The 16,776-nt window shown below is 36.4% G+C and overlaps 2 protein-coding genes across 6 annotated transcripts; both read left to right on the top strand.

Annotated features, from left to right (window-relative positions):
- Positions 1 to 218: 218 nt before the first annotated feature.
- LOC103499271 (pentatricopeptide repeat-containing protein At5g08305) lies at positions 219 to 2,870 on the top strand. Of its 2 annotated transcripts, none has more exons than XM_008462235.3 (2): positions 219 to 368; positions 1,077 to 2,870. In XM_008462235.3, the coding sequence occupies exon 2, from the start codon at positions 1,096 to 1,098 to the stop codon at positions 2,725 to 2,727; it is 1,632 nt and encodes a 543-aa protein (XP_008460457.1). In that variant the 5' UTR covers positions 219 to 368; positions 1,077 to 1,095; the 3' UTR covers positions 2,728 to 2,870. The 2 variants fall into 2 exon arrangements, with proteins under 2 accessions (XP_008460457.1, XP_008460458.1); XM_008462236.3 differs by having other exon boundaries at positions 342 to 487.
- LOC103499272 (UDP-glycosyltransferase TURAN) lies at positions 219 to 10,684 on the top strand. Of its 4 annotated transcripts, none has more exons than XM_008462245.3 (18): positions 219 to 368; positions 3,775 to 3,829; positions 3,916 to 4,034; positions 4,602 to 4,635; positions 4,974 to 5,029; positions 5,121 to 5,258; positions 7,352 to 7,500; positions 7,585 to 7,674; positions 7,813 to 7,879; positions 7,948 to 8,011; positions 8,157 to 8,262; positions 8,612 to 8,778; positions 8,853 to 8,963; positions 9,056 to 9,117; positions 9,230 to 9,282; positions 9,392 to 9,467; positions 9,801 to 9,926; positions 10,388 to 10,684. In XM_008462245.3, the coding sequence occupies exons 3-18, from the start codon at positions 3,921 to 3,923 to the stop codon at positions 10,409 to 10,411; spliced, it is 1,437 nt and encodes a 478-aa protein (XP_008460467.1). In that variant the 5' UTR covers positions 219 to 368; positions 3,775 to 3,829; positions 3,916 to 3,920; the 3' UTR covers positions 10,412 to 10,684. The 4 variants fall into 4 exon arrangements, with proteins under 4 accessions (XP_008460467.1, XP_008460465.1, XP_050945412.1 ...); XM_008462243.3 differs by having other exon boundaries at positions 8,151 to 8,262; XM_051089455.1 differs by having other exon boundaries at positions 221 to 368; positions 3,708 to 3,829.
- The last annotated feature ends 6,092 nt before the right edge of the window (positions 10,685 to 16,776 follow it).

The raw sequence follows: 16,776 nt of genomic DNA, 5'->3' as shown, positions 1-16,776 counted from the left end.
CTTGAAAACGTTAATATATATTTAGTTTCCTTAGACTGCCACCGCCGCTATCCTCTTCTCCCTCGATCTGTCCCTCCGTTTCTCTTCCTTCTCCGGAGACGGGTGGCAGCAGCTTCAGCCAAGCGAGTTGACGCGAGACCCACGCTCCAAAGACGTGCAGATCACGCCCCCGACATGATCTACGGCGGGTGTGGCTTCAAACCCAAGCGACTCCGATGCTCATCAGTGGTTCAAGCTAGAAAATGACTTTTTTGAAAGCTACTCATTGTCCGTTCGGCTTCAGATCGGATCGCTCATAGTTTAAGGAGGTTTAATTTGCGAGTTCGAACCAATTCAATCACCTTTCACAACGTTTTTCTCTTATTTGGGTGAGTTTCATCTCTAACCCACCTTCCTTCAATCGACCTCTGTTTTACATTACCCACTACATGATGTGAAATTTAAAGCTAATTCGATCACCAACCAACCCAGGGTTTGAGTCGTTTTGGTAAGACTCAGTTGTACTCTTTTTAGAATTCTTATGTTGTATTGTTGGACTGATATCGGACATATTCAAACAGTTTTTAACAAGTGCCGTAAATTAGTTTAGTCCTTGCAATCTACTTGTAAATTAGTTCAGTCCTTGCAATCTCTTGAGTCTAAAATAGAGGGTTCAATTAGTTTTAAGGCTCTTAGTTATGTTGGGATTTTATGAAACTATACGGAAGTATGATTTTCATGTAAAAATCAAAAACATGTTTGTGGTTGTTGGGCTGGAAACATGGTCTAGAAAGCAAAGTTTGAGTTTATGCTTATGCTGTATGCATTAGTTTGTCCACTCTAGCGGCCGGGTCAAAGTTTGAGTCAAAAACCATCTATCATTAGCTCTTTTTGGTGTACGATTTATTTCGAGTCATTTTCAATTTTTTTAAGTTGCACATGGTCATAGTTCTTCCATCTTAAATGTTGAAGATTGCAAACATCTTTATTTTTCTCACCTTTTATAGTTTATATGGTCTATTAGTCACCTCTATTGTTTTTGGCATGTTTTATATGATTGAGATGTTAGTCAATTGAAAGAGATTGATATGTTGCAGCGTCAAATGCTTTAATCCAATGATGAATGCAACTTCCTTCCGCAAAATCGCCTTTCTGAATCAAAATCTAATCTCACTTCTCGATGGATGCAAATCAATGTTTGAACTCAAGAGAATCCATGCTCTACTTTTCACTTTAGGCATCTCTCAAGACGAAATAATCAAATCCAAACTTCTCTTGTTCTCTGCGCTCTCCCCTGCTAGGGATCTTGATTACTCGTATAAGCTGATATTGAATCTTCCCAACCCTACAACCTTCAATTGGAACACTCTCATAAGGGGGTTCTCAAATACCAAAAATCCAAATCCTTCAATCACCGTCTTCATCAAAATGCTGCAAAATGGGGTCTCCCCTAATTATCTGACATACCCTTTTCTGGTGAAGGCGACTTCTAAATTGTTGAATCAGGAGCTTGGGATGGCATTGCATGTTCATATTGTGAAGTCTGGGCATGAGATTGACAAATTCATACAGAATTCATTGATTCACATGTATGCCTCTTGTAGAGATATTGCATCTGCACGCAAGGTGTTTGATGAAATGGCAACAAAGAATTTGGTGACTTGGAATGCCATGTTGGATGGGTATGCCAAATGTGGGAATTTGAATATGGCTAGGGAGGTGTTTAGTTTAATGCCCGAGAGGGATGTTGTGTCATGGAGCTCTTTGATTGATGGGTATGTTAAAGGCGGGGTATATGGGGAGGCCATGGCCCTTTTTGAGCGCATGAGCTTTGTTGGACCCATGGCAAATGAGGTGACTTTGGTGAGTGTTTTGTGTGCTTGTGCCCATTTAGGTGCCCTTGAACGTGGGAGGATGATGCACCGTTATATAGTTGAGAATGAGTTGCCGTTGACAATTGTGCTGCAGACATCTCTAGTGGACATGTATGCCAAATGTGGTGCAATACATGAAGCTTTGACCGTGTTTCGTGCATGTTCACTACAAGAGGCTGATGTTCTAATCTGGAATGCTATAATTGGAGGTTTGGCAACACATGGGTTGATTAAAGAGTCTCTGGACTTGTTTTGCAAGATGCAAATGGTTGGGATTGTGCCGGATGAGATCACATACTTGTGCTTGTTAAGTTGTTGTGCTCATGGGGGACTGGTGGAAGAGGCTTGGTATTTCTTTGATTGCCTTCGTAAACATGGTATGTTTCCAAAGGTTGAGCATTATGCTTGTATGGTAGATGTCTTATCAAGAGCTGGTCAGGTATCTGAGGCATACCAATTCTTGTGTCAAATGCCTGTCCAACCAACATCTTCCATGTTAGGCGCGCTCCTTAGTGGCTGTATGAAACATGGAAAACTGGATATTGCAAAAGTAGTAGGAAGGAGGCTTGTTGAGTTAGATCCAAATCATGATGGTAGATATGTTGGCTTATCCAACATATATGCTGCTGATAAGCGTTGGGATGATGCCAAAAATATGAGAGAAGCTATGGAAAGGAAGGGAATGAAAAAGTCTCCCGGTTTTAGTTTCATTGAAGTATATGGAATCCTTCATCGATTTATGGCCCATGATAAAACACATGGCGATTCCAAGCAGATTTTTATGATGCTGAATTTTATTGTAGATCAAATGAAACCCATTGAAGATTATGTACATCAAGAGTGTTGTTTCTATGACATCATAAACATCTCCTGATTCTTTAAACATGCCAATTATACATATTTACTCAAGAAATACCACTTTTAGACTCCTTTCAACTCGTAGGGTTGTGTGCTGTACTTATTTGTGTTATGCCAATGAATTTCTCACATGCACCGTGGTGGATCTATTGCTTCAAATCCTTTGTTCCCAAGTCGAAGTGTTGGAAGTTAAAATCCTTGGGAGAAAACAGAGGTGTTAGAAGTTAAAATTTATATTTTTAGTTTTATAAGACTGGGCTTAGTAAAACTTAATGATAGTAGAGGTAGTGGAGGATGACCAACCATAAACAATGGAACATGGCAACACTGTATGCAGTTTGGCAATCTCCTTGATGAAGATACTTCTTGTCCCTGCTATGTAATGACCCACCTAGTGTTCCCTTTCAAAGCATTTTGTCAGTTTCTGCATACAAGATTTATGTTTAAATTCGAATGTGCTTACTTTTCGAGGATAGTTTTATGTACTTGGATTGCACTTGTGTTCTTTTGTCTTGTTTGCTTGGATTTTGACTGTTATCCTCTTTTCATTATTTCAACGAAAAGCTTCATTTCCTTAAAAAGAACTTGTTTGTAAGTGATGAGGATGACTATTATGAATTTGACAATGCTCAAGAGGAGGCACGAGAAAGATTAGGCATCTTCTTTACTTCTCGCTCTTCTTGGATTGTGTTAGTTTGAGGTTCTCTCTTTAGTTGACGTGTTGTTTTAGATTGAAGCTTCACTAGTGGGTTGTCTTTTATGTTTGATGCCTTTGAGTTACTTTTTTAGGTTGAGACTTTCATTGAGGTCCATTGTCAGTTCCGTCAAACTACTATTTTTATTTTAGGGTAATTTTGAATCTAAGAAGTTATCTGATTTCTAGTTTGACTAAACCAAAAAAAGCATACTTTTTATCTCTTTACTTCTTTTTATATTTGAGGTTGACTTGGAATTCTTTGATATAATTAAAAAATAAATCTTGACGCCACCTCTAAGGTCTGGTTTTTGTTTGCCCCATTGGATTGCTGCCGCTGTTTTGATGCACCAAATTTTCAACTACTAGCAAGTAGCAACCAGAGAGAGGGCAGAGAAAAGCTTCTTAGATTGTCTTTTCTAAGGTATGATTTTCTTGAACAAAATTACATTAGAAATTTAACATAATTGGGATTTTGGAAACTGACTAATTGATCGTTACAATTTTAAGCGGAAATGATGAAGAAAACCAGCAGGAAAGGGAAGGGAGGTCGAGCTTGTGTTGTCGTTCTTGGTGATCTTGGTCGAAGTCCTCGTATGCAGTATCATGCTCTTTCTCTTGCCTGCCAGGTATGATTCGATCATTTTTCCAATTGACCCTTGATTAGTGTAATATGTTCAATTTAGCTTTTCATTGTTGGCATCTGTGATTTCTTTGATTTCTAAAGATACGTTAAAGATTTTCTTGATTTTACTGGACTTCGAAGTTTGAGATGGCATAACATTGTATCCTATTGAAAAAAGCTTTTTGCAGTTCCACTCCTTGTTGTAATTCATATCAATTGATGTTCTTTTTTGCCTTTCTCCTTTTGACCTTGGGCGTTCATGCCTATTTGGATTGTTATGTTGCCTCATATTTGTATTTATAAACTTTCGATTTCTCAATTATATGCCTTTGATGAATTTGGTAAGCTAAACAAAGATCAGTTTGGCTTTAATATCACTAATTAAGATCTGTAGGAGTATATGAACCTTGATTTTTGTGAAGTAGAAGAAAAAGATAATTCAGAAGTAGAAAGAATTGTTCTTTAAATACAACACATGAATTATGATTTTCTCCATGTAGTGGTCTGATGGTTTTCATAACTTGCCTTTTCAATTCTGATTTATATTTGGTTCTTTTGATTGATATTATAGGCAAATTTGGAGGTGGACATTGTTGCTTATGGAGGTTGGTATGCTTTCTAATACAATAGGTTAATCTAGAATGTTTTGTTCACGTCTTTATGTTTTTTGTATTTTCACACTTCCATGTTATTAGGGAGCATTTTTCTTCCTTCTTTATCTTGTTCTTTTTTAGGTAATTCTCCCATATTATCACCCAACCTTCTCGAGGAACATTTTCATTTGCAGTTGTTTTGATCTAGTGGATTCAAGATGTTATCTAGAAGACTTCTATTTTTAATATTATTTATTACAACTTATGATCATGAGTCTTCAATTCATCTTTAAGTTTTATTATTTTATCATGTTTATGGGATGCTAATTTTGAATTTGGATGCTAAATAGGCTCTCAGCCCCACTCTGCACTTCTAGAGCACAGATCTATTCATATACATACCATGGTACTTGTGCAGAAGTTTTTATTGTTTTGTTTCTTTTTTCCTTCTTTCTACTCTACTGGACTTCCTCAATTTCTCTTGTTGTACATCACAGACACCATGGCCAAAATTCCTTCAAAATCTGCCATGGATATTCCGACCTGTAACACTACTGGTCAAGCCACTCATTCAGTTTCTTATGCTTCTTTGGTTCCTTGTTAGAATTCGTTCACCTGCCTTCTTCATTGTGCAGGTAAATAAATAATTAAGGTTATCATGTATCTTCATGATTGCATCGTATTTAAAACAAATTCACATCACATGCTATATTTTTCTCTTTGGTTTCTGGGCGTTAAGATGTCTCTTGGTTTTTTTTGAACGATATGTCATTCTCTAGAGGAGAGAGATGGGGAGTTTCTTGATGGTAAATGCCACACCCCCTCCCGATTCATCTACTTGAACTGTGAGGGGATGTGACAGGCGAGGGAAGTGCCAACGCCTCTATGCAAGGTGACACTTGACGCCTAGTAAAACTCCCATACAATGCAGAGGACCAAACCTCTCAAACGAATTCTTAACATAAAAGAACCAAAAGAACAATAATGTATAAAGAATCTAAACTTAATCTTAGTTGGATCCCCTTCCTTTAGTGGGGTTCTTTTTTGTTGGACTTGTTATTTTTTTTTTATACCCTTGTATTCTTTCATTTTTTCTCAATGAAAGTTGTTTCTATTAAAAAAAAAAAAGAAAGTCAAACTTTTATTAATTTTTCAGCGCCTAGTACGAACATGAATACCAAGCATTTTGCTCAACCTCCGAGAAAACTAAGTACAATTCTCACACCCTATTCCCCTAAATGTGCAATGGATACTTTTCATTAAGTGTACGACTACAAACTGGCTATGAATGTCCAGACTATGTTTATAACTAAGTGGTAAGGATGCAACTCTTATATGCGGCGAAGGCAGACTTCCGTTGGGCGACTGAAACTCTTAGCTACCTGGAGAAAAAACATTTTAAAAAACAGCCTTTGAAAACATAACAATAAAACATTTTCAGCAAGCATACAAGAAAAAAATTTCAACAACACTTTTCAACGCATCTACCATTTTTATCCACGACCAAGACTTCACAAGACATGTACCCCAAAAACTTTCCTGAGACAGATAGCCTCAACACGTCCACATTCTGAATGTGGACGCTTACTCAACACTTTCAGCCACTGAGGTGGACAATCTCAACACGCTTAGGTGTTGAAGTGGATAATGTCCACACATTCAGTTGACTTGGTGGACATATCTCACATCATTTTTCTAGCAAAGGCGGACGCACTCAATGCCTTGTGGCCAGTCATACGTGCTCACAAAGTTTGACCTATCATTTCGGGTTCCAGACCCAATGATTTAAAAACCATTTCTTAATAACCATTTCTTAATAACCATTTGATCATAAACATTCAAGTAAAACTGTTACTTAAACATTCGAAAGCACTCTTAAACACACATATTTTAATTCATAGCTTTTCAAAAACCAAATTTGCTTTTGCATTTATCAAAACTTTACTAGAGAAAGCTTTGAAATCATATATTAGAACTAAACAACATTTCAAGCAAACTTTGGCACAGGAAGGGTCATTCACGACCAACAATTCCAACAAAGCTTAAATTCTCTTTGGTGTCCTTCGCCTTTTTCATCATAGATTTCTTTCCAGACACACCTGTCCCTTCTGCGTCCAATTTTCGTTATTCAGGATTTTCCTGCCTTCAAAACATTATCACTACCTTCAAAACTCAACACACACCTTTTTCAAAACTTCACCCAACTTTACCTTCTCATCAAACTGCCTTTCTTCAATTTCACCGCCTCCCCCTTTTCCAACTCTTTCAACGTGAAGGCGGATGTTACAGTAAAAAAACATAGGGTTTTTCCGTTTTGCTATAAACAAAAATTTGAAATTTAACATTCATATGAATAAGCTATTCATAGAATGATATTTGGATTGACTTCCTCTTTTCTATTCTAGCATAATAATTTGCTTCCAGTTGTAATAAAGTTTCTTGCTACAACTCCAGACTCGGGCTATTTGCCTGCAAATAAGCAGATTATTGTTTATCTCGTTTCCTCTTTTACACTTCGATATTTTGATGAAACATTGATTGACCGACTGTGTTCACTAGGGTGTACAATCATATTTTACTAGTATTATTTTTATGTTTCAGAAGTTGTACCTCACACATGAGACTTGGTGAAAGGCATTTATGCTAGCATCTGATTTTCCAGTGTATATATTGAGATTTATTATTTATGTTCAATTTGTACCATAATCCGTGAGTTTTTCTTTAGCAGAATCCTCCTTCTGTTCCAACGTTAATCGCTGTAAAATGGGTTAGCGTTCTAAAGCGATCTGCATTTATCATTGATTGGCATAATTTTGGCCATACTTTGCTTGCCCTATCCCTAGGAAGAAACAGCAGTTTTGTTGCTGTATACCGTTGGTAATGAATACTTTTTCTCTGCCCTCTTTTGTCCATTCAGTGTGTGATTTATTCTTCGCTAATTATGATTTGATGTGTGCTTAGGATTGAAAAGCATTTTGGGAAGATGGCAGATGGCTCCTTTTGTGTCACGAAGGCAATGCAACATGAATTGGCTGAAAACTGGGATATCAAGTAAGAGGATGGGACTGCTGGGTGGATGGCAACAAAGTCATATTTCATCTAATAGAACCACATGAGAATTTATTCTCGAGTATTATAAATAATTAGTTCATTTTTATTCTTTTTTACCACCCTTTTTTCTTTATGTAGAGCCACTGTTTTCTATGATCAATCTCCAGAGTTTTTTCACGTTGCTTCACTTCTGGAAAAACATGAGGTAAGTTTTGTTCGTATTTATTGTTTCACTCTGTCTAGATATATAAACTAAGTATGTTGTTCATTTAGTTGTTTTATAGGCTACATAATAATATTATTCAACCTCTTGGTCTTCAAGATTGTGTTAGCTATGGTAAGATCTATATTTCAATATGTATGTTGGAGATTTAGGATGTAACATTTTCTTATTCAACAAAAAACTTAATAACCAATATAATGTATGAGAATTTTGAATTTCCTTTGTTCATTTAAGTTAACACTATTGTTAGTAGGTGCAGGAATGTTAGGTCATGAGCATCAGGAGACTTTTTTAACTCGCCTGGTGGGGAAGGATATATTCTTGAAGCAAAACAGACCTGCAGTTGTTGTGAGCAGCACAAGCTGGTTAGGTTTTAAGTTTGACCCAATTTAGTAATGATTCTTGAAAAAAATGATTTCTTACACTTTTTTTCTTGGAGGTTCTTCTATGATTGCACTTTCAATATTCTTTCTAGGTGTTTTTTGGCTGTTGAAGTGAATATGATAGTTTATATTAACCTGTCAGGATATTGAGATCTTCAGAATTTTTTTTTTCAAATGGCTTCTTAGGAAAAAAGTTGAATATTTCTAATGGTAACATTCAGTTGAAAAGTTTGGGACTTCTTTTTACCGTAAAACCAGTGTATTGGTGACTTCCTTAATATCTTTTTAAACCTTGAGATCGCTGCCTTAACTTCCTGTGATGTCTTTTCAGGACACCAGATGAAGATTTTAATATCCTTTTAGAAGCTGCAGTCATGTATGATAGGCGTGTTGCTGCACTCTTAAATGAGGATGATTCAATTCCTGACGAATTTGTCTGGAAAGAAATCTATGATGAAAAGCAATGTTTATTCCCTAGGTTATTATTCATCATTACTGGTAAATTGCTTGTCACCTACTGAAATATCTGCTTCCAATTGGGCTTCTCTAAATTAGCAACTTTGTCTATAAAGGTAAAGGGCCTGACAAACAAGAGTATGAAGATAAGATCAGTAAATTACACCTTAAGCGTGTGGCATTTCGTACAATGTGGCTGTCTGCAGAGGATTACCCATTACTTCTCGGTAGTTTGTAACAACCTAAGATTTGTACGTCCCCATTTTATCTTTCTGACAAGACTAATAACGATATACATGGGTATCCATTATTTGCACAGGATCAGCAGATCTGGGTGTTTGTTTGCATACTTCTTCATCAGGCTTAGACCTTCCGATGAAGGTATATAATAATTCTGTAGTTGAAGCTTATACGTCATAGTATCATGGAAGAAAATAATTTTCTGCCATAGGCTTACTTCTGAAGGTGATCAATGTGCCATCTTGATTAATAGGTTGTCGATATGTTTGGTTGTGGACTTCCTGTCTGTGCAGTTTCCTACTCATGGTAAACTCTTTTCCACATCTTTTGCCTTTGTTCAATTTAGCACAGACATTTTCAAGGCATTTAACTTGTGATTTGTTTCAATTCTACATTTTTGTTTTCTTTCTCTTAGCATCGACGAACTTGTGAAAGTAGGGAAAAATGGTATCCTCTTTTCATCATCGTCAGAGCTAGCAGATGAACTATTGGTGAGTTTTTTCGTTGAACAGGATGATGAATAGGATTGCAGGGTAATTGCTTATGTCCAATGTGTTTCTCTTGTGAGTTAAAAATATGAAAATTAATGAATGTTGTTAAAGTATCATCATTATTTGTATGAAACGGAATGAATGTAATTACAATAGAAGTATCGACCATATACCCATGTGTGTTTTTTGATTAATTTTTTTTTTAAAAACCATATCCTATAGAAATCTCTGGAGTTGCAATAAACTGGAAATAAATATGATAGTAGCTTGATTTCCATTTTGTTTTTGTTTACTAGATCGGTGCTCGCAATTCATTTATTGTGATTTGTACAGATGCTTTTCAGAGGATTTCCCAATGAATGCAATGCTTTGCATTCACTAAAAAAGAGCATAGTAGAAATGGGTTCTCGTAGGTGGTCTACTGAGTGGGAGGAGCATGCTAAACCCTTAATATCTCAGGTAAGCTGTCTAAGTTTCATCTGTGACGTTAGAGTCAGCAATGTGCACTCTGAGTATTGTGTTTCATATTTCTTCCAGCACCATGATTTCAGTCCTTCTATGCCTTGGACATTTATTTTTGTTGCATTTTATTAGTGCAACATTATAGTTGTGCTCAATGTAATGTACATTGACTGCTCCTTGTCACAGTGAAGTTTGGATTGTTTCTGTAAACAAGCACAATATAACAAAAATAAAGGAGAGGAAGTCATAATGTTAATAGCTTGGATGTAGAATTTTCAGTTTAGTTTTATTCAAATTCTTCCCTGTTTGTTGATTGTGCAATTTTGCTAAATATTGTATCAAAGTAGTTGCACAGTTTCTTGTACTTATTGTACTTGTTGTACTTATTGTACTTATTGTACTTGTTGTACTTATTGTCCTTTGAACGTGTTGCCTAAGTGAGAGGATGACGTTTGCAGGTTATAACTCAATACCAGGATTAATTTATTGTTACATCTGGACGCATGAAGGCTCCCATAATGCAGACTTGGGCTTCTCCTTATTTTTCTCCTCACAGACCTTTGATTTCTTCAAAGGTTTGATGAGACAGTAGTTCTACCTGTTACTGTATATTGAATAGAGGTAATTGTGAGTGCTGTCTTTCCTTTGTAATTATGGTTTTGTTTTATTTCATTAACATAAAGGGATGTAATTTTGTGCCTTACGATACATGAACATATAAAAATTTTGACAAGTAAAATTATGTTGTGGCAAAATCATCTGGATGAGATTTAGAAGTGCTTGTCACCCAAATTGCCATTAGTGCTGTTCAAAGAGAAAGGAAGTAATCCTTTTCATGGCCTCATCTGGACTATTTTTTCTGATTTAAGTATTTAGGAACACAAATAAGTAGGTGTATTTGCTTGAAGGTTTCATTTTGGTCCCTCAGGGCCCAAAATTAGACTTAAAAGGTTCTTATCCTTACTTCCATTTTAAAATTGTTTTAAATTAAATAATGAAATGACTTTTAAACTAAAGGTAATTATCAATTTATACACTTTTAACTCTTTAGGGGTCTTATCAATTGCATGAATTAATATTGAATGAATTTAGGCACTTTTGCAAGTATGTCAACTTACTTAACATAATGAAAAATTTGTGTAAAATTTATAATTTTCTTTAATATCTATTTGTGCCTTTTCTTTAGTTTTTCAACATTCGTGCCTTTTCTTTAGTTTTCAACATTCGTGCCTTTTTTTTAGTTTTTCATTTTGTAAAATCGACATTCGAGAGTAACACATATGAGAATTAATGTATTAATAAGTTTTAAATATAATTATAATATATAAATGGAAAAATTAAGAGCTTTGTTAATTTAAATTATTTTATATGATTTGGTCAAATAAAATTTGGATATGGAAGTTTAAGGATACAAATAGATATTTAACTATAATTTAAGTGAAAAGATATTTGACTATAATTTAAGTGAAAAGGTTTATCTGCTCTCGTTCCTATCCGCTCTCCACCCCATTTTCACTGTCATTTCCCTTTTCATCTTTCTAGAATTTCGTTGCCACTTTTACACAGGGCTGGGACAAATATTTCTCATCAATTTTATTCAATTTTTCCTTTTAGAAATATATACTTAGTTGCATGAGGAGAGAGAAATAAATAACTGAAGACGCATGGTCTAGCACAATTGAGTATTTCTAAACAATCAAAATATATCTAATACCACCTCCAGATGAGGAAAAATTATCAAGAAACATCCATATTGGACACAGGGAGAACAATGTTGTTGGAGAAAGGGGCTTAGTAAATGTCACATTCCTTCCCAAGGAACCTCTTTCTATTCTAAAAGGAGATGTGAAGCCAGCAAGTATTGACTTTGTTACAGTACTCACTGACCATCCAGCTCGAAAACTAACTGAGTTTGATTGTACATATGCTATTTTAGAAAACTAATGCAACTTTAAACCTCAAAGCCTTTAATCACAGAATAGAGACACGGCTAACTTCATATCTATGCACAACACTACATAAGAGGTAATTCAAACGACATTAATGAAAAGCTTACAACTTCCACACTCAACCAAGATACACGTATGCAAAAGACAACCGAAGTCTAACATAAACATTAGGAAAACCTAATACTTAAGCTAGGATTACAATCACCACCTGGGAGTAAAAGGAAACATTTGAAAAATGTGAATTAAATGCTCAGCGAGTGATTAGCTTTGGTAAATAAGTAAAGCATGCTTATTAACTAAACTTATCAAAACACATTTATCATAACATAACAAAGCAATTTACTCATTCCTCTAATATCCAACAACTACGTTATAGTAGGGCATGATCAGTACTTTCGACGTTTACGTTGTATTGGGTTTGTCTAGCACTCCTAATAACTTGTAGAAATACAAGTTATTGTTCCTTTAATTACGTTAGGTATTGATTGAGAAATCATTGGTATTCTATGGATCCGTTCCTTTTCATAAATATAACTTTATATAAAAGAATCAAATAGGAAATTAAAGTTGTTACAATTACAAAAGAGATGTTATATAAACGAAAAGACAATAAAAGATACATAAACATGATGCCCCAAAATTTATGTTTCTAGTCGTGGATCACGAGACATCAAGATTGGTTTGTGTTGGTGACACTAGCGGTATGATCGGAACAAGCACGCGTTGCACGAAGACTGCATGGGTATAATTCATCAACACCCAAGACTGTTGGTCTTGCCGCATTAACATCCAACGCATCATATCAGATTGCAATATGACCAACAAAGTGAGAGTTGATAGGGAAGGAGTAGTGTCTTGTTTCATCGTGATGGTCTCTAGTTCGCCTTCCAAAGCCTCATGCTTTCCTTTCAGGAGGATAGGGTTCGTGTCCATGCTTTGAAGAGAATGCTGACATGTCACAAGGTCCCGCGCATGTTGTTGAGATCATCGTAGGAAGATTTGACACAAGTAAGGTTTGTTGAGTGTTGAACATTTGCTCGAAGTTCTTATCGAGTGGCTTGTAGACTGTTGCATCGATGAAATCAAATATGTCTTCTTCTTCGCTTTGTGTTGCGGCCTCTTGCTAGGTATCATCATGAGGCGGTGCAAAGGAGTTGGTCTAGCCTGCTACATCAAAGGCGACAATACTTTGCCTTTGCCGAGTGGGTCATTAACACTAGCTTGAGATGCAACTCTAGGAGTGATAAAAATGATTTTAGGTAAGTCATTTAAAGAATAAAAAATATGCAAGAACTAGTAATTATTGCATGTAATATATCAATCTAATTTCAACAAGAGTTCATGCAATAGGCAAAAGAATTGGGTATGACAAATTTTCTACCGAAAAAGCTCTTTCAAGAAAATTTACCCAACTTACTCAACAAGATTGCAAGTAGTATACTGGAAGTTGGGTTCATGTCCCAAAAGAATTCTTGATAAGCACTTTTGAAACGAAGAAATCAACAAATTAGTAATTTCAAGAATCTAAAAGAACAGTAGTAATAAGAGGGGATCTAACTGTGACATATTGAAAACAAGAAAAAGAAAGAAAGAAGCCTTAATCTTTGATAAATGTGCAATTGAATTGTAAGCAAGAATTTAAGAAATTAAAGTTAAATGTTTTCTCTCAATTAATAAGGATTTCAAATTTAATGTTCGAATTTAATTACATTAAGATCAAGAATTTCAAATCCAGACTTTTTAAAGTGTGATAGCCACTGTCTTTCAAAAAGATTCGTTGGGACATTCTTAAATAAATAATCAAGGGCAAACTCAACAAGATTAATAAAGGATTCATTCCGAATTCATTAACATTAAAGTTTTAACAATGTGTTTATCATTTCTAGATGTTAAGATTGAACCCGAAATTTATTGGGTGATCAAGCCAATGCATAAAAGATCTTTTATTAAAAAGCAACAAAGGAGAAGGGCCCAAGATAAGATATGAAAAATTAAACAAATTAAAGAATCTCATAGAATTGAATTGAAATTACCCAATTACCATAGAATTACCTTAGCTCGTCATTGAAGTTGAAGACACAAAGGAGAATTGATGGAGAAATAAAGCGATTCTTGCAATAAAAATGGAAGATTTTATTAAGTGATTGAAATGATTTTTACACAAATTTGAGAGAATTTTGCTTGCAGATCTAACAAATGATTAAGTGATTCAATAAATGAAGTGAAAAAGGGACTTGGAATAGCACATGTTCTCGCATGCCTAATTCACAAAACGTTGGAAAAACCACAGTGTTGTGAGAAAGCACCACGACACTTGCCCATTTTCTGCATCGACGTCGCAATGCTTGGTTTGAGTGTTGTGGTGCTCAAATTAAGTTTTTGTAGTTCTCGGCTTACAAGCTCTAAGGGTCAACGCTCCATGATGTACCTCTTCTAAAAAATACGAAAATGTCCTCAAACTTGTTTCGACTCGTTCTTGCTTGCGGTGACTCAACTGGTGTTGAGTTGCTTCAGACTTAGCGAGGTAAACTATATTTCATTTGCCATAATGTGTCCTTGATTCAAAATCATTGCATACAAAATGCTACTTGTGAAGCTCTTTATTATGCATTTAGACATGATCATCACATGCAACATTCTCCCAATGTCTCTATTCATCGCATTAAAGATAAGTCCTTGTTGTGTACAAGTTTTTCCATTGGTTATCCAAGTATAAGCGAAACAATAGGTTTTTCTAGTGATTGTGGTCGTAGTAAGCACGTCCTCCTCCTTAAAAAGATTGATAATAAATAATGAAGTAGCAAGATCATGTGGCAGGTGTTCCTCAACCTTGAAGAATTCTTCTTTGCCAACCATACCCTTTTGGTTACGTAAGGGTGTTGGTTTAGGCTAGGTCGCGAGGTGGATGGTGGTGGTATGATGATGCGGGTGGACGCATTGGGGGAAACATGTAGTAGAGATAGGAGGATAAGCGACATGGGTTTAGGTCAACTAGGAAGTTTGGATTTGGGAGATTAGAGGGTAGGGAGTGGATTTAGGATGGTTGAGGTGATGATGTTGGTGGAGGAGACGAGAGAGTTTGGAATTTTGAAGGCGGGGAAGGATTAATGATTTGGATTTTGGGGGGAAGGATGAGAATGGCTTTGGGTTAATGGTCACTTTTGGTTTTTGTTTCTTTTCTTTTGGTTTCAAGTTAGACACGCCATCAAGGACTTTTCTCTTCTTATGGAGTAAAATAGACGATGTTCTTTCATTTTCTTCTTTAGGAGCGCCCTTCTCCTTGTAGAGGAGGGTGATGATGCAATTGAGGACTACATTAGAACATATGCCTCCTGGAACTGGTGCTTGAGGTAAGTTTGGGAGTTCAAAAATCGCTTTCAGAAGTAACGCCTCCCGTTAAAGGAAATAACATGACACATTTTGGTATATCCATCCAAGAGAGGACGTGATCTCTGATGATGACGCCCACATTCATTAGGACATTTTTCACAATGCAATATATCAAAATCGCGTAGTTGAATAGGATGGTGCTACCGTGATATATTGATATTAACTTCTTTTTTATGAAGAAGAGCCACACATTGGCCTCAATAGTTAGTTGGTGTGGGTAAAGTTGATACCGCTCTGTGGGTGTGACTTTCCATTCTGCCCCAGGCCATGCAATCTTCTTCAATGCTTCCTCCTTGGCATGTCTCTTTAGGGTGTTCTAAATTAACTCTTGTCCTGGTGTCTCTTCTCCCACGGGCAAATCATAAAGCTTATATATGACCTTGGCATCAAAGTAATAGTGCTTTCCTTCCACTAACACATAATAGTTGGATGGATGGCGGGCTGCATTGTAAAACTACTTCACCACATCTAACCGCATTTGTGTTACCCCCTTAAAAAATATTTTCCATTCAAATGTCTTGATACGCATCCCTAAAAATTTAGGAAGGGTCTCATTGAAAGGAAAAGACCCTCTCACTTTTCACCTCCTTGGCGATGTTCGCCTTAGGTGCTGAACTCCCTTCGTCACCTTTCTCGTCTTCAAGAGGTCTAGAAGGACCAACCTTGCTCTTCTTCTTCTCTTGGTTGACAGTGTTATTTTTCATGATTTTCTTGAGTGGCTGCCTAGAATCTTCCTTAATTGAGCTTGTTGCCTTAACCTCGCAATCAAGCTCCTTCGCCAAATCATCGTCTTGCTCCATAACCTCCAGCACCTCACAAAGTTTCTCTCCTCTTCTTATGGAGTTCATGTTTTTCCGCCATTGTAGTCTTGAAGCCTAATGCTTTATCCTTCATACTTGACAGCTCTTTTTGTGCTTTAGCTATTCTTTCTATGATTAGGCGGGTAGATTTTGCGAACTCCGACCCCTGTTGTTTTAGAGCTCATTCTTTTGCTTTTTTTTCTTCTCTCAACCTTCTTTTCACTCACCTCTCCTCCAATAAGGGGAGAACGAAAACAACATCCTTATCATCATTAATCTCCACCTTTACTTTGTCAGGGCGCGTACTAACACCATCCTTCATATCTCCTTCTCTTCCCAACAACAAATTGCCCTTTCCATGCTTTAGGACCACATACTTCTAGGTGGCTAATTCACCTTGGCTTCTCTTCTTATTGTGTCTTTGTGCGGTCTAAATCACTCAACCCACCAAAAGCCTCCTCTTCATCCCTTCCGTACAACTCACTACGAGAGGCTCTTGGATTCTTAGGTCGCCTCAAGAGGTGTTGTGCACGTTCTGACTCATGTCCATCAAGTCGCACTCGATGACAGCGAGTAAATATATTTATAGTGAGCGGAGTGCAACTACGGGACTTTAATGAAATGACCCATTAGTTAACGAATGTTGATTAACTTGGTTTAAATGAGTTTAGTTAGCTATTCTCGGATCGTTGGAGCCATGATCTATAG

The sequence above is a fragment of the Cucumis melo genome, chromosome 9 (assembly GCF_025177605.1).
Source record: "Cucumis melo cultivar AY chromosome 9, USDA_Cmelo_AY_1.0, whole genome shotgun sequence".
In the NCBI taxonomy this organism is placed as follows: domain Eukaryota; kingdom Viridiplantae; phylum Streptophyta; class Magnoliopsida; order Cucurbitales; family Cucurbitaceae; genus Cucumis; species Cucumis melo.
This window is presented reverse-complemented; position numbering and strand designations above follow the sequence as displayed.